General features: G+C 45.2%; 1 protein-coding gene across 17 annotated transcripts in view; it reads left to right on the forward strand.

Moving 5' to 3' along the window:
• The window catches only part of TJP1 (tight junction protein 1), a 340,092-nt gene extending 336,682 nt beyond the window's left edge, over positions 1-3,410 (forward strand). For all 17 annotated transcript variants that reach the window (XM_083712144.1, XM_083712153.1, XM_083712154.1 and 14 more), the window contains one exon: positions 1,819-3,410. In XM_083712144.1, coding sequence (XP_083568270.1) covers positions 1,819-1,913 — 95 coding nt within the window. In that variant the 3' untranslated portion in view covers positions 1,914-3,410. The remainder of the gene's footprint in view (positions 1-1,818) is intronic.
• Positions 3,411-24,546: the final 21,136 nt, after the last annotated feature.

The following is a 24,546-nucleotide window of genomic DNA, read 5'->3' on the forward strand; positions in this document are numbered from 1 at the left end:
ACCAGCCTTCCCCAACCTGGTGCCCTCCAGGTGATCCAGTCTACAATTCCCATCAGCCCAAGCCAGCCAGCAGAGCTCTGCATCATCTGAAGGGCAGGTGGGAAGGTTGGACCATATTTCTGTATTACAACAAAGAAAAGGTCGTCTTTACTGACAGTTTTAAATCTAGCTTACACATAACAGTTTCTCCCAAAGATATTCCACTTGAAGTGTGTTGTTTATATTTAAAAGGACTGAATTTTTATTTTTGTTTTAATGAAATGCCATTGTGGTAACTGGGACAACTCCACTGGCTGGCATAACTTAAAATGCAAACCAGGTCATTGAGTATGCCAACAAATTCTCAGCGAATCATACTTCTCTAGGCTCCACATCAGGTGTTGTCTCCCTTCCAGCACATCGGTCATTGTGTGCATCATGTTCGTTTCCATGGGTTACTCAACAGAACTGTGGGACTTATTTGTCTTCTGTAGGTCTGCATAACTTATATATGTGATCTGGAGTATTAATATCTAGCCTTGTTTAATACCAAAAGATCGCAAGAGCTTCACTGTGAGAGTGTGTCTTGATGCGCATATATTGATTAAAAAAGCAATCTCCACCCACAAAATTTCACACAGCGATTGTATTGAACTACAGGTGATCAATAATACCTCCACATGGAATGATGTGGTAATTAAGGAAAAGTTGAATTAATTTTCTCAGGATTCTAGTTTATATAAGTGGAATGATAACTTCATGTACCCTGTTCCTCTTTGCCCAGAAGTAGATCCTGCTTTGTTCAGTGGGGTCTGCTTTCATGTAAACACACACAAGGACTGCAGGCGTAGACATGGAGTGTACAGTTCAATGTGGCCCATGGGCCACTGCACCATAAGATGCCTCCTTTACCGACCTCAGATTTGCAATAAACCTTACCCCCTCTGCCCCCCCCCCCCCGGCAAGAGAAGTTCGCTTTTTAAATTAGTGCTGTACTTGCAACCCCTAAATGAGGTCACTTATGTTGAAGACTGCACAGGCAGCCTTAAAGGGACAGGAAGCCAGGAGGAGGAACCTGTGACCCTCCAGCTCCCATCCTCCCCAGCCAGCATGGCCCAGTGACCAGGGGTGATGGGAGTTGTGGCCTAAAGCCTATATGGAGGCAACTGTTTGGGGAAGGCTGAGCTATTGCACCATGGCAGAGCAGTTTGCCTATAGCTAGCCTGCTTCACAGTGGACTTGAGAGAGTTTCTCCCTGCCCACCATGACAGTTGTTGGAATTTTTTGTGTTTGCCCTATGATGAAATTTAAGGTGTAGCTAGGTTGTCCGAAAGCTTCCCCTGCAGGTGCTGAAGTCCAAAACCAGTGCTTTGGCTATGCTTCAAGAGTATTCACATGGTGGACTTGGTTCATGTAGCCTGGTTGCCCTTGAATCCTGTAGTTTGTGACATGGAAGTCTCAGGGTTTGATAGTCATCCAAAATCCTCCTTTCACCATTCTGTTTATGAATAAATCTTATTATTAGATTCTCAGCCTCTATGCATTAACAAAGCTCTTTCTGGCTACCAGGAGAGAAAAAAATCATACTATGTGGGTCTGCAGGGTGAGTTCAGAACAGGAACTTACATTAATGGCCATCTACCGTGGGCATAATTCCTTGGAGATGTTCAATTAAGAAAACCTTTAAAGCAGCTAAATTAAAAGTGTGGGTTCCTGTATAAAACGCGAGGCGATCTATACATCAAAACATATTCTGGTTAGCTTTAGAGGTATTGTTATCCAAGATGTTCCACCTTTTGATGATGGATACTAAACTACTACATTGTTTTCCTCCCACAGGTGACCCCAAAACCTGGCAGAACAAGTCTCTTCCTGGGGATCCAAACTATCTTGTTGGAGCAAATTGTGTTTCGGTTCTGATAGATCACTTCTAACCCTTACGTTAGCAGACCAAAACAAAAACACCTTGCCTAGAAACTGAACCAATCTTTTTTCAAGTATTAAGAGTTATTTTAGTGTTAAGCAATCTTTGCTTTGACTAACAATGGATAATGAGTACGTTCCTGAACCACGGTCAGGGTTTATGCTATTAAGCAGCAGGGCAGATCAGCCAGGGACCAAGGCAAGGTTCTTATGGGTTCCCTCTGGCTTTCCTTAACTAGACACTTCTAAGGCATCATAGCTTAAAACTCACTGAACTACCACTGAAGCAATGCAAATCATTATTATTTTCAGATGGCATTTAGTTAGCGTTCCACTACTGAATTAGGTCTTTTTTCTTTCTAAAGCTTTTTTTTCCTCTCTCTCTTTTTTATATAAACAAAACACTTTAATATGTCTGTTCAGAATATGCAAAGACTTTTTCTTTTTTAAAAAACAAGCAACTTTTTTGATGCATTTTGCCCACAAAGTGGAAATTAAAAAATTGGCCAGCACAATATAGAAAATCCCCCCTCTGTTGAGAAGGGAGAGTTACATGCACGTCTACTTTGATTGTACATGAAACACACTTTTCCCCCCTTTTGTTATGGGGAAAGAGCGCATGTGGTATGACTATGGTTCATTTGCCTCTGTGGATCTGTAAATTAACCACATCTACAACAGACACGTTAACCAGCAGCCTTACCCTCATGTTTTTACTAGTCTTAGCTGTCATCGTAGTTCTCCGTACTACTAAGTTTGTATGGCTTCTGTGCTTACTTAGATTAATACATATTGAGAGGGGTTGAAAAATTAATTCATTTTGTGAACTTGCTGGTTTAGAGAAAGAGAGGGAGGGAGAGAACTAGGCACACTTGTTTTTGTGTGGATCAACCAGAGGGGAAACCTGAAGAACATGATGGTATGTTTTCTGCTATGCATTTTGAAAATTTATAGATGTTATAGATTGCTTGTATATAACTCGTGCAGACCACTTTTGTTCTTGGTTTGTAAATTAACTTTTATAAGCTTTACCTTTTTTATATATATAAATATATATAAAAATACAAAACAAACGTTTCTTAATATCTTTGTATTCTCATACCTTTTGAGCCTTGAACTTTGACATCTTGCAGCAATAAAGCAGCATTTCTACAGTACGTGAAAACAAGGACTTTTTAAAAAAAGAAAATGCACAAAGTTCTTACCTTTTTAAGTGCTGCATTTAAAGACTAACTCAGAAGTCTATAGTTTGATTACATTCTTGGAGAATAAAAGTATCCCTACTGTAATTTGTGATAAGGATGCTGTACTATGTGCCCTGAAATGTATTTTTTTACTAATAGACAATTTATTATGGCACATCAGCACTATCTCTGTTTAGATAATATTCCACTGCATTCTGTTAATCAGTTATTTAGCTATTCAGGTGTGGCTGATTTTTTTTCTTTCTTTGCCGTTATTAAAAATTACACATTTCTAAGTATACAGAATAAAAACTGTTTTTAAAATAATAGAATTCTAGAATCTTCTTGTTTCTGTCTGAAATGCATGCATGTGCACACCTGAAGATTTGGAGGTCCCGATTCACTAAACTTTTACCTTGCATCATGAACACAGTTTTATTCAGTACAAGACATATTAGAGTACAAGGCTTCATGCACAGTTGGAATGAACCTGACTGAGCTGTTAAGGCTCTCCTAAAAAATAGTGTTTTGTTGTTGTTGTTGTTTTAAAAAAAGATGTATCTAGCAATGAGACTTCTTATATTTATCACATTAAAAATCCCCTTAGTCCAAGCTTGTTTGCACACTGTCATGTCTATCTAAAATTACAAATTTTATTCTTCTACTAAGAAGTGAAAAGTGTTTTTTTAAAGGGAAGAAACAGAAGCAATTAGGTAAGTGAAACATGTTTTCGAAGAAGTGTGCATGCACACGAAAGCTCATACCAAGAACTAACTTAGTTGGTCTTTAAGGTGCTACTGGAACGATTTTTTTATGTTTTCCAAGTAAGAGATAACTTGCTCTACCCAATAGGTAGTCCTTTTGCAGTTTCCCTCCCTGCTCTATCCAGACATTGCACTATATCATCTATCTATCTATCTATCTATCATCTATCTATATCGTTTGTTTGTTTGTTTGTTTGTTTGTTTGTTTGTTTGTTTGTTTAAAGAGTAAATATCACAAGGAGAAGCTGGTCCTTGTGCATGTGTTTCTGATTTGTCAGCTGTGGGCAAATATATACAGAACTCTGATATAAGAGGATGACAGGAAACTCCAAAGGTAATGCCAGCTTGCCATGCCTAGAGAAGCACTTACTTTTCTGGGAGTTCACAACATTTACCAGTCAATTACTTTTGTCGGGATTCTGCATCCTAAGCAGTACTTGGTGCGCGCACACACTGGTTTCCTTTGCAGCAGCCAGCTGCCTTTCCTTTTTAATGTGGTGTTGCAGTACAGGTTAGTATTCGTCCCCTTTCTGGGGCAAGCCAAGTTTATATGATCAGTAGAATCAAGTGGTGCAACTCTGGCTAGACATACCTTCAGAACTTTGGGGGTTACTTCATATTTGACTGCTGCCATTTGTAATGAAACTTCTTCATGACATTGCACTTTTTTTCTATGAGGGGGAAGTTTTTCTATGAAAGCAAGTCCAAACATGCAGTCCTTAATGCGAAGTCTAATGAAAGAACTGCATGATCTGATTCTGCTGATCATGTAGTTTGGCTTTGGGGTATTTGACAAAATGATAGAACGTAAGTGCCATATCTAAGTGATATAACTTACAGGGGCAAGAGTTCATGGATCATACCAGGGATTTTGTCTTGTTGGGCTGTTGGAGTGACTGGTCCATTTCAGGGTTCAGAATAGGCCCACCAACAGCTATGTCAGAACTCTTGAGCAGGACTATGAGTTATTTCTGCACTGGGCTGCTCTGCCATAATAGGGCAAATACCAACTTCTACCCAGCATGTAAAAGTGCAAAGGATAGCAGACACAATGCTGTCTCCCTTGGGATTGCACTGGTGTTTAGTAAATGGATGCATGAACAAGGCAGTTCATTCTTCAAGAAGGTGAAGTCGTGTAAATGTGAAATACATTTTAAGTGCCATACTTTCAGCAGCCCACTACCAAAATATGTAACTGAGGGACAGAGCTTACCAAACATTAAAAGAAGAAAGATACTTTGGCTGCAGATTCATCACTGATTAAAACATTTACTAATAAATCTACAAAGGAGAAGCCTGTACCTAGTGCCTTTAGAACATGTGGCTGATATAAAGACTTATACGCACAATCAGACTGTGGTAAACCTACCCTCAGGGGTGTAAAGCTGAAAAAATGACTTCATTCATTGCTGTCCATCTCAGTTGGTTTTTGTATTGCTGTGGTTATTGGGACTCCAGGTACCATCTGATTGTGTAAAGGAAAATGAATAAAAAGTGAATATATGTGTATATCGTAGTCAATGACACGTGATCACATGAGAAGTCAGTGTTCCAAAAGGAGCGAACCCTCGTTGCCATTTGACTAGTCTTTTTTCGGGTGCCACCTTTTGCTCCAAAGCATTTTGAAAACAGCTAAAAATTGGTATTGCATTGCAATGTAAGCATAATGGATTTTCAAGATGTTGTAAATCAGGATTTGGTTTGAACACTGCGATGGAGCAGCAACGGAGGAAACCCTAGCAAGAGCTGCACCGAGGCCAACGGGGGAAAGGGTCTCCTCTGCTGAGAATTTTGATGGACAGGAACGCGATGCTAAAAGTGCCCATGTAGGTTGTAACTACAGAAGGGCAGCTACTGGAAGCATGGAGATGTGTGATGTCAGACTTTCCCTTAGTCAATAGGAAAGGAGTGCAGGAAAATTCACCACAAGGTAAGCATACGTTCTCTCATGAAAACATGAAATGAGACTTCTAATGTTGAAAACTCGAGCCTGGAAAATACAGTGGTACCTCGGGTTAAATACTTAATTCGTTCTGGAGGTCCGTTCTTAACCTGAAACTGTTCTTAACCTGAAGCACCACTTTAGCTAATGGGGCCTCCTGCTGCTGCTGCGCCGCCGGAGCATGATTTCTGTTCTCATCCTGAAGCAAAGTTCTTAACCCGAGGTACTATTTTTGGGTTAGCAGAATTTGTAACCTGAAGCGTATGTAATCAGAGGTACCACTGTACTGTGACATCAAGAGATCCTAGTGACACTATATCTCAGGGTGCCAATATCACAGTGTATCGGATATCGTGATCTTTGCAACAGTGATCCTCTGAACAGCAGCAACCTCTGTGTGTGTGTCTTTACTACATAGACGTCTGTGTTTTCAGGGACTGGGTGTGAGAGGAGGCTTTGAGGACATGGCAACATTTCTTACAAATATTTTCTGCTGTAAGGCAGTCAAAATTGACTTGCTGTATTTTTTAAAAAATGAAAACATACCATGAAACTTCTATGAAAAGCTGCTAAGTTACCCCACTTAACTTTTTTTAAAATAAATGAACAGCTAGTTTGAGATGTATGGTGGATCAGGAATGTGTTGTAGGTTTGCAGAGTCTCACTCCCAATCAGCACACTTGCGTTCCAGTTTCCTTCCTCCTTTTCTGGGTTCCCCTAACCAGAATTTGTCATTCAATTTCAAATTAGGCAATCTATTCTTGGAGCTAACCTTCACACTGTGAGTTTGAAGAACTTTGCAGACCATGATTTTGGCAATTAACTATAGTTATTTGGGCATGCCAGCAAAGGTAAGGTTAAGGAAAAACTCAGAATGTACATAAGTCTTTAGGGTGTTCATGATCCTGGAAACCATGGTGTTAATTAAACCAAAGTGAGAGGATTTGATTTAAATAACATTGCTGTCTGACTACCAAATAGTTTGGACTTTTCCACTTTGCCCAAATTTTCAACAATTTAGTGGTGATTAGACCAAGCCTGGTTTGTTCAGACATTTATTGTGATAGTTGAAATCTTCACATAAGGAGCAATGGTGTGTCTGAAAAGTGAGTGCATTCTGGATCCGCAGGATATCAGTAGGATTGATCCTACATTTTAATAAACCACCTGGTTGTGTCCTAAAGAAACGTGTAGCAGTATACATCTTAAAAGAAAATTTACTCCTTCCCAAAGATTGAACATTATGATGTAACAGACCTAGAAGATGGGTGTTTACAGTGCATCTACCGCACAGCATTATGGGATAAGAGCTGCACCACAAAAATTGTGCAGGCTGCTGAAATCTTGTGTGTATGGTGCTATATATTTTTTCTTTTCCAGAAATACCTTTTTAACAAAGGTGGAAAAAACAAGCTAGTTTGTTTGCATTCCTAAGCAGTTAAGACTAGCAAAGAGCTAAAAGAGAGTTTGGTGAGTGGACAAGGTTTCCCATTCGTCCCTTTGAAGATGGATATCAGCAGTGGTTAAAAGGCAACTTGTACATGGAAATGGATGTGTATTAATTCACACAATAAACTTAATTTTTGCATTTATTTTAAATATTTGAAATATATTTACCTGAGAATTTCTGCATTACTTCTCTAAGCAAATCAAGGCCCTCCCTTGCACAAATATATACAATGAAACCATCAATGCAAACTATTAGAATAATAAAAAGTACAGAAATGTGATGATGGAAGATCCATCTACCTTCTTTTTCCCAGTCTGGGACGGTTAATAACAAAATCAGATTATGAAGGGTAAATGACTGCTTCTCGGTGGCAGATGTCATGAAATGTATCTCATTCAGAGGAGAGAAGTCTTTTTCTGGCAGAGGGCCACGTTCTATCATGGTTGACCTGCTGGGGGCCACACTGCATTCTCGGTCCAGGCAAGCTGGAGGTGGTGTCACAGTCAAGGACATGTTCCAGGCAGGCAAACTCCCTAGAGGGAGAGCACAAAGCAGGGCTAGAGAGCTGGTAGAGAGTCCTGGAGGCTCAGGCATTGGAGAAAACTGGATATTTGGCTGATCTTGGCAAAAACCCTGAAGCAAGAGGAATGATCTGACTCTAAATGATCTGCCGGGGCTTTACCAGGTGGTGTTGACAATGTCAAGCCAGCCTGGGCTGTTATCCAATGCTGCAGGTCTTGACAGGAAAAAATCCAGGGCCAGATCTTCAGTTCACAGTTCTCCCAGATGTTCCTGCTGGTCTGGGAATGTGGCATCAACAGCTCTCAACAGAAGACATTGAGGTGACCGTGAACAATGGAGCCCTGCTTATCTTTAAATTTGTCAAAATCTGCCTTCTCTAACCTGGTCACCTCCAGATGTTGCGAGACTCTAGCTGCTATCAGCCCCAGAAAACATGTCATTGGTCGGGGGGGGAGGGGAGTTGGAGCCAGCGGCATAGCCAGCCACTTGGGTGCCCAGGGCAGCACATGGGGCGGGATAGGCCAGAATCCCTGTGCCCAAGCCCCATTCTGCTCCAGTACCCTGCAGGCCCGCGTTGCTTTTTTAGCAGCACAGAGCCTCCCCAGAATCCGCCCACCAGCACCTCCTCAGCTGTAGGGCAACAGGGTGAGGCAGCGGGCAGATGCCAGTCCCACGCTGCCTGCAGCGTCTGCAGGCACCTAATCACTCCCAGGAGAGACGCGTGGCTTGGGTGCGCTGCAGGCCTCACGGTAAGTGCCACCCCCATGGTGTGGTGCCTAGTGCCCCCTGGTGCCCTTCAGGTGTTTGGGAAATCTAGTCCATGTTTCCCTTTTAGTGCTACTCTAAACAAACCATTGCCGCACCTTGTGATCTGCATGTGAAGTGTGAACTAGGCAACCTAGAGTCCAACTTCCCATGCCTATTGGGCCGCAAGAGTGCTTTGACATGGAACTTGTGGACCGCCCAGTGCCTTGTCACATGGGGTGGGGGGAGTAAGGCCAAAATTTGACACACACTCTTGCGCTGCTTTCCCAAAGCAGCCCAAGCGAGGCACTGGGCTTTGAGAAGGAGGTGTCAGACTGTGGCATGGTCCTAGAGCCCTCCCGCCTCTTTTCCAAAGCTGGGAAAGCACTAACTGGGCTTTGGGAAGGTGGCAAAATAACTCTCAGACGCTGTCAGAGCCATCACGTTCCTTCCCACACTGAGAGCCAGTGTGCTGTAATGGTTAAGAGTGGTGGACTTGTAATCTGGTGAACCGGGTTCGCGTCGCAGCTGCTGGGTGACCTTGAGCCAGTCACACTTCTCTGAAGCCTCTCAGCCTCCCTCACCTCACAGAGTGTTTGTTTTTTTAAAAAAATATTTTTTATTAACAGGCTGTAATGGTTATATGGGGTTGCTCGTGCGTAAGTTGCCGCCACTCCTGGCTAGGTAGCCTGGTTAAACCTTTCGTGGCTGGACAGCCCTTCACTTCGTGGCTGTTCAGTCGCTAGCAGAATCCGTCAGTGGGCGTTTCTTGAACTTCTTCCAGCAAAGAAGTTTGCATGTAAAAGAAAAAAAAAATAAGTTAGGCTTTCCACACATCATCCTCTTTAACTATAAGTTGCATATAAACCCCAGTTATAAGTTACAACGAAATACGTTATATATAAAAAAAGAGTCTCCTGTAGCACCTTAAAATTGATGGCAGAAGACTCCAACCCATGAAACCCGAAGCTATCACCAATCTGTAAAGTTTGGTTAAGCATTAGGCCAGACATAGGCAAACTTGGCTCTCCATATGTTTTGGGACTACAACTCCCATCATCCCTGACCACTGGTCCTGTTAGCTAGGGATCATGGGAGTTGCAGTCCAAACACATCTGGAGGGCCAAGTTTGCCTAAGCCTGTACTAGGCCTATCAAAAGTTGAGCCTCAGGAAGGAATAGACATGAGTAACTTGGGCCTGTTAATTTCAAGGGGTCTACAATGAGTAGCATAGGTGCCAACTTCTAGGGGCCGTGGGGGCTTCAGCCGCTGCAATAAAATATTTGAGGGGGCTGTGCGCCTGCAAACTTGATGGGCATTGTCATTCAAATGGTGTGTGTGATTATGTGGGGTGAGGCTTACCTGGCCCCCACAATATTTCATTCAAGTTAGCACCCCTGCTGAGTAGAATTGAATTGGCTGACAACTCTTAGTCTTTCTTTACTACATTTATATTCCACCTTCCCTCCAAGGAGCTTGAGGGGCAGACGTGGCTCTACTCATCCTCACAACTGTCCTGTGAGGTAGGTTAGGCTGGAGGTGCATCTGGTACCATTCTGTTAGAAGGGAGCATGCTGAGTGGCTGAATATTTTAACTTCTTTCATCCTGCACAGAGACAAAGCAAGGCTCTTGCAACCTTCCTTGGCCATCTAGGGCTTCTAAACAGGGAGAGAAGCTAAACAAGGTGCACAAGTTATTTTTGCCTCCTGGTGCATGATAAGCTGCTAGCTGATTCAGCCCCCTTCTGAAGGTTGCTACCGCTCATTTGCAGTGATCGTCATCTGCAGTTATCCAGCCTTACAGCCACTAGGGGAGGGACTGGGATCATATATCAGAGCACACATCTCTGCCTCTAATGGAAAAGGTCAAGATTTATATGCTGAAGAGCCTACGGAAGCTGGTATAATTCTTGTGCCTTTTTTATTTCCACCCCCTTCAACATTGCTAACGAAACAAGCTCCTTCCAGCCTTTACCTGATCTGTGCTTATTTGTGTCAAAAGGTTATAGCTGCCTTTTGTATGTATTTGTTCTCCTGCTGTGTGGGCTTTCCCCCCCCCCCTTAATGCAGTGTGTGTCTGACCTTTTCGAACATCTCTCAGCTGTTGTGGTCTCTAGGCAACCACAAGGGACGAGAGGGGAGGGGAGAGATGGTGGCAAGACGGGTGAGAGGCAGTGATCATGAGCAAAGGAAAAGCAGATGAAGGTGACCCCACCTTTCCTCCGGGGAGTTTGGCACACCCTATACAGTGGTACCTCGGCTTTCGAACAGCTTAGTTCACAAACTATTTGGAACCCAAACGCTTCAAAACCGGAAATGAGTGTTCTGGTTTTCGAGCGTTTTTGGGAACCCGAATATATTCCATTCGGGGGGTGCACTTCCGTTTTGAGTGCCACACTTCCATTGGCTGCTCGCTTGCCACCGGACCTGGCCTTCCTTTACTCAGCACCAGCTGCGCCGACCACTGGCGACACCCAGGACTGGAGGAGGGGGTGGCGGCAGAGGGACCCAACGAGAAGGGGGCCACCGCATCAGTAACCCCCTTCTCGGCTTCTGGATTTTGCTGCTGCAGAATCCCTAACTGAGTCATGCCAAGCAGGCAAGCGATGTTGCTGCCGCACCGCGCCACTGGGTCCCTCTGCCGCCACCGCCACTGCAGCATCAGCCACCCCCTCCTCCAGTACCGGGTGTCGCCTACAGCCGCTGCTCCAGACAACAGAGTAACGCCAAGCGGCTCAGCCCCAGAAGTGACTGCTGCGGCATCTCCTCACAGGGCACGGCCAATTAGCTACCAGGCCAAGATGAAGATGCTCCCACAATTGGAAGCATTCCAGACAATGAAGTGCAGAACCCTAGAAACTGAATTCCAAATTCTTTGCAGTGCAGCCACTAAAACCTGTTCCCCGTTGGGGTTGGGAATTCCACCCTTGTTTGGCCAGGACACTCCCTATTTACACCAGCCTTACAATCCCCACCTACACAGATCTCTTTCCCTCGCAAGATTTAACATCTTACTGTCTGCAGTTTTGCAAGGTAGAGTTTTGAAAATCCCATCCTCTGAAAGATACTGTTTTATTGCCCATTTTATGCAAAAATATAGAAGTATTTGACCCCCTTGTTGAAGGTGGGGATTTATCACACTGACTCTTCCAATTTGTCTTATCTGCTGAACAATTGTAGGAATGATGTTGTGGAGATTTTTGAGTGACGCCATGAAATTACGTCACCATAGGTCCTAAGAGCCATTTTCAAAGCTCATTATGTCTTGACAGTTTATCCTAAAGTATCTCCTACTATGTTTCGTTAGCTGTGTTGTGTTCTGATCCATGTATACGATGCACTTTTTATGCCAGTGCAAGTAGATAAATAGGTACTGCTGTGCCGGGAAGGTAAATGGCATTTCCGTGCGCTCTGGCACTCATCACAGTGTTTCGTTGCACCAGAAACAGTTTAGTCCTGCTGGCCACGTGATCTGGAAAGCTGTCTGCGGAGAAATGTCAGCTCCCTCGGCCTGAAAGCAAGATGAGTGCTGCACCTCATAGTCGCCTTTGACTGGACTTAACCATCCAGGGGTCCTTTACCTTTACCTTTTTTACCTTTGGGGAATAAAGCCCTGTAGAGCCAGGGGACCAGGATGCCTAAAAAATCATCTTCGCCTGCGCTGTGCAGGTGAGGCCTCTTGCAGACACCGCCTTATCTGGATTGTGCTGAGTGGATTTCCTGATATTTAGTGTTGTGGCGCCTAGTTTAAGAAATCTCTCCTTGAATTAGGCAGGTGCCACCTCTGTTGTCTTTTTGGCACCTGCTGAAAAACTTCCTCTCCTTCTAAATGTTTTAAGTTGGGATCTTTCCCAGTCTGCACCTGGACTGGAATTGTTTGTTTAAAAAAATTAAATTAAAACATGTTTTATCACATTGTTTGCTGACCTAGCTCCTTTGCAAGGAAGGGCACGATATAAAATAAATAAATATTCCTTTTTCATGGTTACATTTGTATCTTTCTTTTCCTCCAAGTGGCTCACAATTATCCTCTCCCTCCCCATATCTCCCTTACAACCCTGTGCCATAGATTAGGCTGACAGAGAGACAGTGACTGGAGTGACTGTCCAAGACGGAGTGGGGATTTGAAACCTGCTTTCTCCCAGGTCCAAGTCTAACACTGGAGCCACAGCACAGCCACTTGCTTTCCCAGGAAACAGCTTCCCCATCAGCAAGGGGGCATGAGCTTGTACAAGGAGTGAGAAAATTAGTAATTTGAGTGGTTAATTTGAACCAGGTAGAGGGCAGACCTTTCCCCCGATGGACCAGTTCTGGGCACCACAGTTCAAGAAGGACCCTGACAAACTGGAACGTGTCCAGAGGAGGGCAACCAAAATGGTCAAAGGCCTGGAAACGATGCCTTATGAGGAACGGCTAAGGGAGCTGGGCATGTTTAGCCTGGAGAAGAGGAGGTTAAGGGGTGATATGATAGCCACGTTCAAATATATAAAAGGATGTCACACAGAGGAGGGAGAAAGGTTGTTTTCTGCTGCTCCAGAGAAGCGGACACGGAGCAATGGATCCAAACTACAAGAAAGAAGATTCCACCTAAACATTAGGAAGAACTTCCTGACAGTAAGAGCTGTTTGACAGTGGAATTTGCTGCCAAGGAGTGTGGTGGAGTCTCCTTCTTTGGAGGTCTTTAAGCAGAGGCTTGACAACCATATGTCAGGAGTGCTCTGATGGTGTTTCCTGCTTGGCAGGGGGTTGGACTCGATGGCCCTTGTGGTCTCTTCCAACTCTGTGATTCTATGACCAGCCTGCAACACAGATGTGTCTGCCTTTTTGCACAGAGATCACTGTGTGCATTTAACAAGCTAGATCCACAAGGGGACACTGGAGCCATGCACTTCTCCACACCACTTACTGCTCCAGATTAGGGAGGTTAATAAAAAAAAATCCTCTCCCTGCACACAAACCCCTCCAAGAATTTTGCACGTGTTATTTGTGATTAATTTTAGTTAAAAGAATAATACAAAGAATACTGTGTACATTTTGAGTTGGAGAAAACGTTGCTTCTGTCTCCCACCCCATTTTTTTGCAGCTGACTAATGTCCCACTCCTGTTACCATCTGTGCGGTCTCCCTGGCTGGGAAGGTCTCGATTTGCTGCAGCTCATCTGAAAGAGCTTGCAGAGAAGTGGTGGCTGCCCCAAGAGCTGTCCCAGGGGAGAAGAAATGCTTCTTGGCAGCTCTGGGTGAGAAATTTCCACAACTTCCACAATCAAAAGGGGTCAGAAAACAGTCGGGGGGGGGGTTGCAGGGAGGAACCACAGAGCACAGGGCAGCGTCCTCCTTTAGGTGGTGCAGTACCTGCCCTGCACTCAGAAGGTCCCTGGTTCAGTTTCCAGAAGCAGCTGCTGAGACCAGGCTGCAGGTGATGGAGAGCCACTGACAATCGAAGCAGGCCTTCCGCAGGTGAGTGGACCAGCCGCCCAACCCAGGGGGCCTTTGGCTGTGGGGAATATTGCCGTGGTTTTCCTGATTGTAATGCCAGCACCTCTGTCCCTGTCCTGTTGTCTGATTTTCCTTTCATACAGCAGTACCTGTTGCGTTGTGGAACTGTGGCTTTTGACTGACATATTAAGGGTGTCTTTTAAAAACCAAATAATTTTCATTAGTTTTCTTTTTTATACATTTTTTATTACAAAACAATTTACATAGAACATAAACACAAGAAAAAAGAACATAAACAGACCACAGTCACTAACACCACCTCATTTGACATTACATACCCTTTAACTTCCAATTCACCTCATTGTGCTTTTTATACCTTACTAGTCTATACGCACTTCATTTTTATAATTCTTTTCAGTTAATTATCAGGGGAGATTTACTTTATAGTTTCCTTAAACTTCAATATTCAATCCAAATCTGTCAGGAGATTTGTGTTATTACCGTACTTCTTAAGATATTCTTTAAACATTGTCCAATCTTTACTAAATTTCTAGTTAGAATTTCCTCTTATTCTCCCAGTCATCCTTGCAGGTTCTGAATATTCTATCATCTTTGCTTGTCAATCAGTTTTTGTGGGGATTACATCACCTTTCCAGTTTTTTGCTATTAAAATCCTCGCCGCTGTAGTTGCGTACATAAAGAGGGTTCTGTGATTTTTTTTGTGTATCAATGGACATAATGCCTAACAGGGGTCGGCAAACTACAGCCCCAGGGCGGAATCAGGCCCACCAGGGTTCTAACTCCGGCCCGCTGGCGCCCGGCCATTGCCCAGGCACTGCAGAGGGAACGAGCAGCGGGGGCGCGATGCTTTCGGCTCAGGCGGCTCCACGTGGCGATGCAGTCTCTCAGGGCGGGGAGGGCCTTTCCTGGGAGGGGCTGCGGCCCAAGACCCTTTCCTCCCTGGCGCCACGCTAGCCGCTAGCCGCTGCTGTCTCTCTCTCTCTCTCCTCCGAAAGGGGAAGGAGCAGGAGGCGGGGGGTCGCATGTGGCTTCTCAGGTTGGGATCCCTCAGCTGGGAAGGGAGGCTTCACACTGCCTGTCGGAGCAGCCCCGATCCCAACTCCTACTTGCGTGCAAGCAGGAGGGGGTGGGGATCTCTCTCCTGGGGCTTTTTTAAAAGCACCTTCCCATGTGTCCCTCTCTCACCCTCATCTACTTTTTGCAGAAGGAGCTGTGCAGTCCCATGTTGCAGCAGCTTTAAAGAAGTCCTCGTATGTGAGATAACACGTGCACTTCTTTCTCCTCTCACGGCCCTAGTTTTTTCCTTCCTTTTTCTGAGTGTGTAAAGGTCAGGGGTGGATATGGTCAAAGGAGTCTCTGGGGGACTTGGGAGTCTGGCTCCCTTTTTGCAAGAAGGCACCTGTGCTGGTGCTGGCTCAGGGCTTACCCAGCGCCAAAGTCCAGTCACACACACACACACCCAATGCCGCTTCTCTGGAGCCGCCGTCCCTCCTTCGCCTCCACCATTCATTCCCCCCCCCCAGTATAGTCCAGCCCCCTACAAGGTCTGAGGGACAGTCGACCAGCCCTCTGCTGAAAAGGTTTGCTGACCCCTGGCCTAACAAAGAAGCTTCAGGGGGTTTTTGAAACGAGAATTTAAAGATCTTTTTGAGTTCATTGTATATTATATCCCAAAATTCTCTTATCTTCACACAGTCCTACCACATGTGCATAAAGGTACCAACCCCTTTTTTGCATCTCCAGCAAATGTCAGAGCTTTTCTTGTACATCTTGGCCAGTTTGGCCGGGGTCAGATACTATTAGTACAGCATTTTCATTACGTTTTCTCTCAAATTATAACATGAGGGTGAACCTTATGTCTCCTCTACTTACCTGGCTTACCTACCTTACTATGATCACAATTTTATTAGTTTTCAATTACAATCCAATAATAGCCTCATTATGACAATACCAGATTCATTCTCCCTATAAAAATAGCCAGCCTCTCTGTGGGCCTCAGTGACTCTGAGCGTGTGTGTGTTAGCGTGTCAGCCAGTGTGTGTGTTGTGTTGTTGCAAACAGAGTAGCTCCAGGACTCTAGTAAATCACTAAGACTGTGTGAAGAGTCAGATAGCTACTGTGAACACTCTGTGTATGCTCTTTAACTATGCTGTTTATGAACATCTTTATTTTCCCATGTAAAAGTTTTATTCTGTTTATGAAGAAGACTCTGCGTTGATTAATTTACCGCTGCACGATAAAACTGGTCCCATTATCTCTTTCTGTCAAGGTCAGGCTGACTATAATAGTGAGGCCAGAAGGAGCCTGGGTTTCACACTCTCTTTCTGTCTCTCTTTTCTTCTGGTGTGGTGTTCTGTATATATCATGAAGTTTTAGTCTTGTTATAAGTTCTTGTAAGTTTAAGTCTGTTGCAACTGGACTTCTTACAGACAGGGCCAATCCTGAATGTATTGCATTTGTGACCATTATGCTCATTTGCCTTCAGTAGCAGTAAAGCTCTGCTAGATGAAATACAATTGCCTCTGGTCTATTGTTTGAGAATCCCGCAACGTGTTTTAAGTTTTTACTCTGCTAACTATACGTTGGAGTTCTGCTCTGGATCAGTATTGAGTAGAATCCATGACAGATGGATCCCTCAGGGTTCCGTCCTCTTCCCCAAACTTTTAAACATCTATATGAAGCCGCTGGGAGAGATCATCAGAGGGTTTGCGGATGATACCCAGCTCTACCTCTCTTTCAAATCAGAACCAGTGAAGGCGGTGAAGGTCCTGTGTGGGTGCCTGGAGGCAGTTGGAGGATGGATCGCAGCTAACAGATTGAGGTTGAATCCTGACAAGACAGGAATACTGTTTTGGGGGACAGGGGGTGGGCAGGTGTGGAGGATTCCCTGGTCCTGAATGGGGCATCAATGAAGGACCAGGTGTGCAGCCTGGGAGTCATTTTGAACTCTCAGCTGTCCATGGAGGTGCAGGTCAATTGTGTGTCCAGGCCAGCTGTCTACCAGCTCCATCTGGTACGCAGGATGAGACCCTACCTGCCAGCAGACTGTCTCGCCAGAGTGGTGCATGCTCTAGTTATCTCTCATTTGGATTACTGCAATGCGCTCTACGTGGGGCTACCTTTGAAGGTGACCCAGAAACTACAGCTAATCCAGAATGTGGCAGCTAGACTGGGGACTGGGAGTGGCCGCTGAGACCGTATAACACCGATCCTGAAAGGCCTACCTTGGCTCCCAGTACATTTCCAAGCACAATTCAAAGTGTTGGTGCTGACCTGTAAAGCCCTAAACGGCCTAAACAGCTTGTATTTCTCCCTTCACATCCCAAATAATCAAAATCCTACCATTTATTGATTTCTAGGGTTTAGGGAGGCCCCCATCCCAAATTTATAACAATATTTTATTATTCCATAGAGTCCCGTTGCACTCATGTTGTGTTTGTGGGCTTTGCAGAGACATGTGGCTGACCACTTTGAGAAAAGGATATTGAGTGTCTCCTATTCTTAACTCACTTTCCACCAGGACTGCAGTGGGGAGGAAAGTTTAACCCTTCAGAAGCTGCAAGACCGACCCCAGGCATCGTGCTGCCTGAGGCAAAGGACAAAATGGCCCAGCATACACCCATTCCACATAGAGTAGCAAATTCTACCTCTGTTTTCGCCATGAGGCACTGCTCTGTCACTGAGGGAGATCAGCAGGGTGGTTATAATAAGGTTACCAGATTTTTTCAATGAATCCACTACCCACCCCCCACCCCCGTAACTATTAATCAAACAAATCCTTGTGGTTTGCTTGCCAGTGACGCATTTAGCATCATGTGCTGTGAGTTTCCATGCAACCTTTGCTCTTGCCTCCGCCTATTTTCTTCTCCTTGTTGAAGATGCTTCTCAGTATGCTGTGTGATGCTGGAAACTCTGTGCCATCTTCCGTCACCTCCAGATTGCTACATTTCCCTGCCTGGAGCAAAAGGAAGCAAAGGCAGAGATCCATGCTTTCTTCAGACAGAAAAGCCCCAGATGACACAACATGAATCAGGTGGAGATCCAGCTGTTCTTCTTGGTGTTGGTTCAAGGTCGAGGGGATGGGTGGTGTTCCCTGAAATGTGCCTGCTGTTCTTCCTCGTTTTCTGCTTTAGCAGTTTCTCAGTAGGCACTGCATGTTTCACCTTCTGCTGTCTTCTGACAGGGAAAGTCTGCTCTTAGCTTGGCAAAAAAATAGCATGAACTAATTGAAGCATTAGAAGTGGGCAAATTTTTCTGGAAAAAGAAGTCTCCTCCAGTGAATTAAAACTGCAACTATGTAAACATAGATGCAGTTTTAATTCACTGGAGGAGAATCAAAATAAATTCAAGGCAGCATTTCAGATGAAGGAGCAGGGGTTGCTGGAGTGGGGGATTCTGGCACAATGGCAGCCCCATCTAAAAGAGCACAAAATGACACACAACCACAACATGGTGCAGGCAGGCCCCCCATCAATATGGGGAAAGGCAGCTATATCAGCCGTGACAAGCCTTCCTCACAGAGACATGCTCTTTGTATCCTTTCTTCAGAACAGATGGGTGTTCAATCCTGCATCCAATGAAATGGGGGCCTGTTTGACGGTGTGCTTGCAAACCATCTCTCATGTGTTGTGGATTTTCAAGGAGATGTAGGCCAAGACTTGTCTTGGGTGCTCTGGGAGAGCAGTGAGTGAGCAGTGAGACTTGGGGGGCTTCTTGTTGGCTTCTGCAAGAAGAGGATGCTGGACTAGGTGGCGTTTGGGCCTGATCCAGCAGGGCTCTTTTCATGTTTTTAATCTGGGAAAGGCTCCTGCACAATAGACCCCACTATGAGTAAGGATAGAGGAGAAAACTGATTCAGTTTGTATATAAATCCAAATTTACTAAATCTGCGCTTTCTGAAACAAACTGAGAACTAAAACACAGCCATCCTTCAAAATTTGCACTTATCCAAAATTCAGTATGGAAGAATTCTCCATCCAACCAATGTTGTAAAAAAATGTGAGAGAGAAATATGCATAAAATTTATAAATATAATTGAAAAGTAATTATATTAGAATAATTTGCACATTTCCACCTCAAGCTGCTTTGAGCCTTTGCCACAAGCTCTTCTTGTGCCCTCTCTTGAGCTTGAGATACAGAGAGACTTCTGCCCTTAACTTCCAGAAGAGGGCTGCTTAGCTTGGAACATGCTGTTTGGAAAGAATCACTCAGTTTATCTCTGCGGTCTCAGGACAGAGAAGCCTAAAATTTACTTCTACGGCATTCATCAAAGTTAAATGTTTTTACCCATAAATTGTCGTTCTGGAAACAGACAACCAGTCCACCACTGGCTTCTCCAGCTAATCCTCTTGGTGGTTCTTCTGGAGAAACCCCATGGTGGCAAGGGGCGGGGGAGAGACACCTTGTGAGCTGGGATAGAGAGGCAGTGTGGTGCAGTGGCTGGAGGGCCTGGGAGACGAGGGATCAGTTCTCCTGCTCAGGCATGGTCTCACGGAGTGACCTTGAGCCAGTCACTCACATTCAGTGTGAGGTGCTTGTTTTCCACTTAATCATAAATTGTTGAACTTTTGGGGGGGCGCTTTTGGGGTGGGACACTTCTCTGCATTACAACACACCCCACAGCCTCCAACACGAGGCCATGAGCAGCATGAAGCCCAAAACCTCCACTACACTGGTGGTACACTGCAAAGAGGTGACAAAACACACCAAATAGGTGGCGGAACTCAGTTTCAGTGAGTTCTGGCTGGAAAAAAGCCCTGATCATAAGAAGCTCTATGCAGTGTACAGAAAATTAGCCACATATTTAAGGTATTGATGAAAGCCTGAGTGAAAAACACGTTAAAGTAAAATAATTAAAAAATAAATAACATTAGCTGTTAAAAATGCACATTATAAAATAAATCAACAAACAAAAAATGCCAATTTTGCATATTTTGCATCTGGGTAAACTGGCCTAAAGAAAAAGAATTCATTAAGTGCCAAAAGTCGTACTATACAGTGATGGCAATGGCATAGTGCTGGTTGCTGTCACCCGGGCGATTCTACATCTTGATGAACAGAAGTAGCCTTTGGACATGTGGATGATGCAATTGCTTGCGAGGTAATGGCTGAAGGTCTATTTTTTGCAAGACAGACACTTTCCAAGACATGTGCTTGGCACCTTCCCAGTTTTGCCATCAAATTAACAGAGGCCTGGATTGGGTAATGCTCTAAATAGAGTAAAAACCCCAATCTGATTAATTAAAATTAAGTGGACTGGATCATTCACACGTGTGTGTGTGTGTGTGTGTGTGTGTGTGTGTGTGTCAGCACATTTCACAATTCAATAGCAGAATATTAATTTTCATTCAGATTTCCAAGCCACAGAACCCTTTCGTCTTCACATTTCAATACAGGTAGCTTTTCATTCTCATCCTTGTGACAACCTTATTAGGTAGGTTATTAATTGGCTGCTTCTCAGATGAGAAACTGAGGTTGAACAACAGGCTCTGGTCCATCACTTAGACATATGTCTCTGGCCACAAGGAACAATTAGTCACCCCCAAATTCTTGTCTTCCAGTGATAATGACAATACCAGAGAGAATGTTGTCCAATGGTTACAGCAGCCTTTTGGTGCCCTCTGGGTGTTTATGGACATTAGGAGAGAGAAAAGGGAAGGGAAAGGCCCATACAATGAAAGGCAGGAAAACTGGAATGAGTGGCAAATGTTGACCATTTTTGATATAAGGCTGGGTGTCAGGGTTGGAATTAGATGCAGGTCAGGACAAAAGGCGCAAGGCTCCATTGTCAGTAAAGTTAACTCTTTATTCAAGGAAACAGCATACAACTCAGCAACCCTTCCCTGCAGGTCTTGCCCCTAAGGAGCAGTTGTCAGGACTGAAGGTCTCTGCTTCCACCTTCTCTAGGGCTCCTCCTCTCCTGGATGTTTCCCAAGCAGTCTCAAGTTGTGTCTGTGCACCTCTGGTCTCTGTTCTGCCCTCCTCATTTCTCTGTGTGTTCTTGGAGCTGGGGAGGGAGCTTGTCACAGCAGGAGAGGGAGACTCCCAGGATTCTTCAGCACCCTCTGCTTCAGCCTTGGAGTCTGACCTGCTCCCTGTCACCGGCTCTTCCTGCTCACTAAAACATGTTGCCCCTTCAGCATCCAACACATCCTCCCAATCATCTCCCTCTGACCTCTCCTCAGTGTCTCACCACAATCCCCTGGCTCTGAGCCTTCCTCCTCTGGGGGTTCCCTTGGGGGTCTCAAGGTGATTGCAGTAACAGCCATAGGAAAGTTCCAAAATAAAACAACACTAGAGAGGGCATTCCACAAGTGGATGTCAGGAGCAGGTAAGCAAAAATCCACACAGCATCAGTGAAGTTAACTAGCTTTGGTTAGGGGGTGGGACAGAACCTCAGATTTGTATTGTTTTGTATTATTTTTTATTGATTATGGGGGGCAGCTGCTCCCCTGCCCCCCCCCAGCTACACCCATGCACCCCAGGATTGAATTTCTCTACTCCTGGTTTAGCCTTTGCAAGCTTTGTACCAGGGTTTTTCTATGGTGATTCAGCACAGCACCAATTTATAAGCAAGATGCCTATTCTTCAGCATTTATTCATGTATGAAGTGAAGCTATTATGGTAAGCGACATGGATTTTATTAGGAAAAGGGTCTCGTTTTCTGCCTTCTCCTACTTTTCTCTCCTGGTCTATAATTAAAATATTTTCTCTTCCCCCTCCCCCCATAGCTAATCGGTGTGCAATTAATGAGAGGACTACAGCTTTTGTTAGGATGCAAAGATATTGTGGAGGATTCTTTATGTGAAATGCATGCTCTCAACCATTAACTTAGGCCGTAATTTCAGCCGAACTGGATAGATTGTTGTGGTTAATGAGTCGCTCGTTAACAATGTGCATTTGTCATCGAATACATTAGAATAATTATTTCATTGGGGAACAGTGATCAATTTATTCATTGTCCCATAATAACCATTATTATTATTGGCCTTTTCTAAAAGTGCTGTCTAGTTTTCAGGATGGATGTCCTCAAAACTGGTAGTATTTGGGAAGGTTTCACCTCCACACGCTGGTGAATTTAGTATGCCATGTTTACTTCGTTAGGATAAATCACGCTGGGATATTGTCCAAGTATGATCTCATAGACAATATGAATATATTACTGGTGCGGCAGACGTGAAGCTACTGATGATAGTTAGGTCGTGTATCTTGTGTCAATAGCATATTTGCTGTGCTTACAGCACTGTGTGTAGGTTTAGGAACTTGGGGGTGGTAGAAAGCTGTTTTAAGTCTGGGTTTCCTTGACAGTTACTCAGGGTTAACAACAGAGATTTGAGTAACAATTTAAAAAATCATCTGTAAACAGAAACAAACTAAGATGAATGCAATCAAAACTAAGTCCTGCTAAGAACCTAAGCAGAGTCTGCTGGATCAGGCCAAAGACCCATCTAATCCAGTTTCCTGCTCTTACAGGAAGACCAAGCAGATGCCTAGCGGGAAAGCTGCAAGCTGCCCTGGGCCCCAGAGCCCTCTCTCATCCCGTGGCTTCAGCAGCCGGTCTTCAGAAGTGCAACTGCTTCCAGCCATGGATGCAGAGCAGAGTCATCAGGGCTAGTATGGCTTTATCCTCTGTGAACGTATCTAATCCTCTTTTAAAGCCATCCTGTCGGAGTGAGTTCCATAGAGTACCGTATTTTTCACCCCATAGGACACACTTTTTCCCCTCCAAAAATGAAGGGGAAATGTGTGTGCGTCCTATGAGACGAATGCAGGCTTTCGCTGAAGCCTAGAGAGCAAGAGGCATCGGTGCGCACCGACCCCTCTCGGTCTCCAGGCTTCAGGAAGCTATCCACAAGCATTGCAAGCCCGGCGAGAGGTCCCGCGGGCTCACAAGGCTTGCGGGCAGCAGCCTGCAGCCCCGGCGAGTGTCCGCAAGCCTCACACGCCCGGCGGGAGGTCCCGCTGAGCGCGCGAGGCTTGGGGCGGCAGCCTGCCGCTGGAAGCACGCGGAGCCCTCCGGAGGGCTCCCCGTGCTTTGGGCGAGTGTCTGCAAGCCTTGCGTGCCCGGCGGGACCTTCGTGCTCCCCGTGCTTCGGGCGAGTGTCTGCAACCCTTCCGCGCCTGACGGGAGCTCCCGCCGGGCGCGCAAGGCTTGGGGCGGCAGCCTGCAGCCCGAAGCATGCGGAGCCCTCCGGAGGGTGCCCCGTGCTTCGGGCAGGTGTGCGCAAGGCTTGGGGCGGCAGCCGCAGCTGGGGGAGGGGATAATAATTTTTTTTAATTCATTCCCCCCCCCAAAAAAACGAGGTGCGTCCTATGGGCCGGTGCGCCCTATAGGACGAAAAATATGGTAATTCTGTGTGGCATGAAGACGGTCTTTCTCTTGTTTGCCCTGAATCTTCCAACATTCCGCTTCATTGGATGTCCTAGTGTTAATGCAGTGGCCTAGTGCGCTCTTATTCTCCTCATGCAAATATTGCCCACTGTCTCCTGCTCCCCCCACCACATGCCCCCATCTTTGTAGCCTGACACTGGAAGACTCTTTCTGTGTGCTGAAGAGCCCTGGAAGAGTAGAGGTCTAGATCATGTGTGAGACCTTTTGAGTTGAACAGCTCTCCAGGGTCGGGGGTCTGTGGGAGGGGCCACCCGGCTGTCCCGGCTGTCCCCCATATGCAATGGTAATCTGGTGGTGCTGAGAGGAGTGCCTTGCATCAGATGAGGGAAGGCAGAGTGTGCAGGGTCCCTCTTGTCCATGCGGCTGAGAGATCCTTCTCCTCTCCTGGAACTTTTCCACCCCAGATGGCCATAAGGAGAAGAACTTGTAGCCAGAACTGCAGCACTTCAGAGCTACACTTCCCAGAGGGGTAACAGTGAATCCCTTTTCACAGGGAATTCTGAGAACTGTAGTTCTGTGAGGGGGGAGGGGAGGGGCTTGTCTCACCTCCTTAGTAAGCCACAGCTCCCAGACTGCACTGGGTAAGCTGTGACTATTGCAAGTGGCATCCTAGCACTTTAAACACATGGTGTGACTGTGGCCCCAGAGCCCTACACGGAGCTGAAGACATTAGAAGTTTTCCACTTGCACCTGAAATAGCTTGTTTGCATCAAGCTTCCTTGCTAGTTCCAAGGTGGGTTGAGTTTGAGAAAAGCAGGTGTTTAAGAACAAAAACAAAAGCTGGAGGCAAATGAATATTGTGCCTGGACTAGTCCCTCTCAGAAAGGAGAGAAAGAGAGAGAACTGCTCTTGGCTACATGAGGAACAATTTGCTCTCTGCCATTTTAGTGGGCTCCAATCTCTCTTCTCTGGGCTTACAGTGATGCTCTTGCTGATGTCTGATTGGCCAGCTCATTAGTAGACCTGCTCTTGGATGGTTACCACCCACTTGGTACCCTAGGAAGCCAGCCTTTCCTCTCATCTATTATGGTTAAGGAGCAGAGAGTACAGTGCTGATTCGGGCTAATAGCATCCACAGGGATCATTGCTGTACTGAGAGCCCCAAAATATCTCATTTCAATAAGACAAAGAGCCCTTTTATCCCCAGGATGCAAAAAGTAAGACCCAGTGACTCCTTGGACTGTAAATTAT

Source organism: Podarcis gaigeae (assembly GCF_964106915.1).
Source record: "Podarcis gaigeae genome assembly, chromosome: 14".
Lineage (NCBI taxonomy): Eukaryota > Metazoa > Chordata > Lepidosauria > Squamata > Lacertidae > Podarcis > Podarcis gaigeae.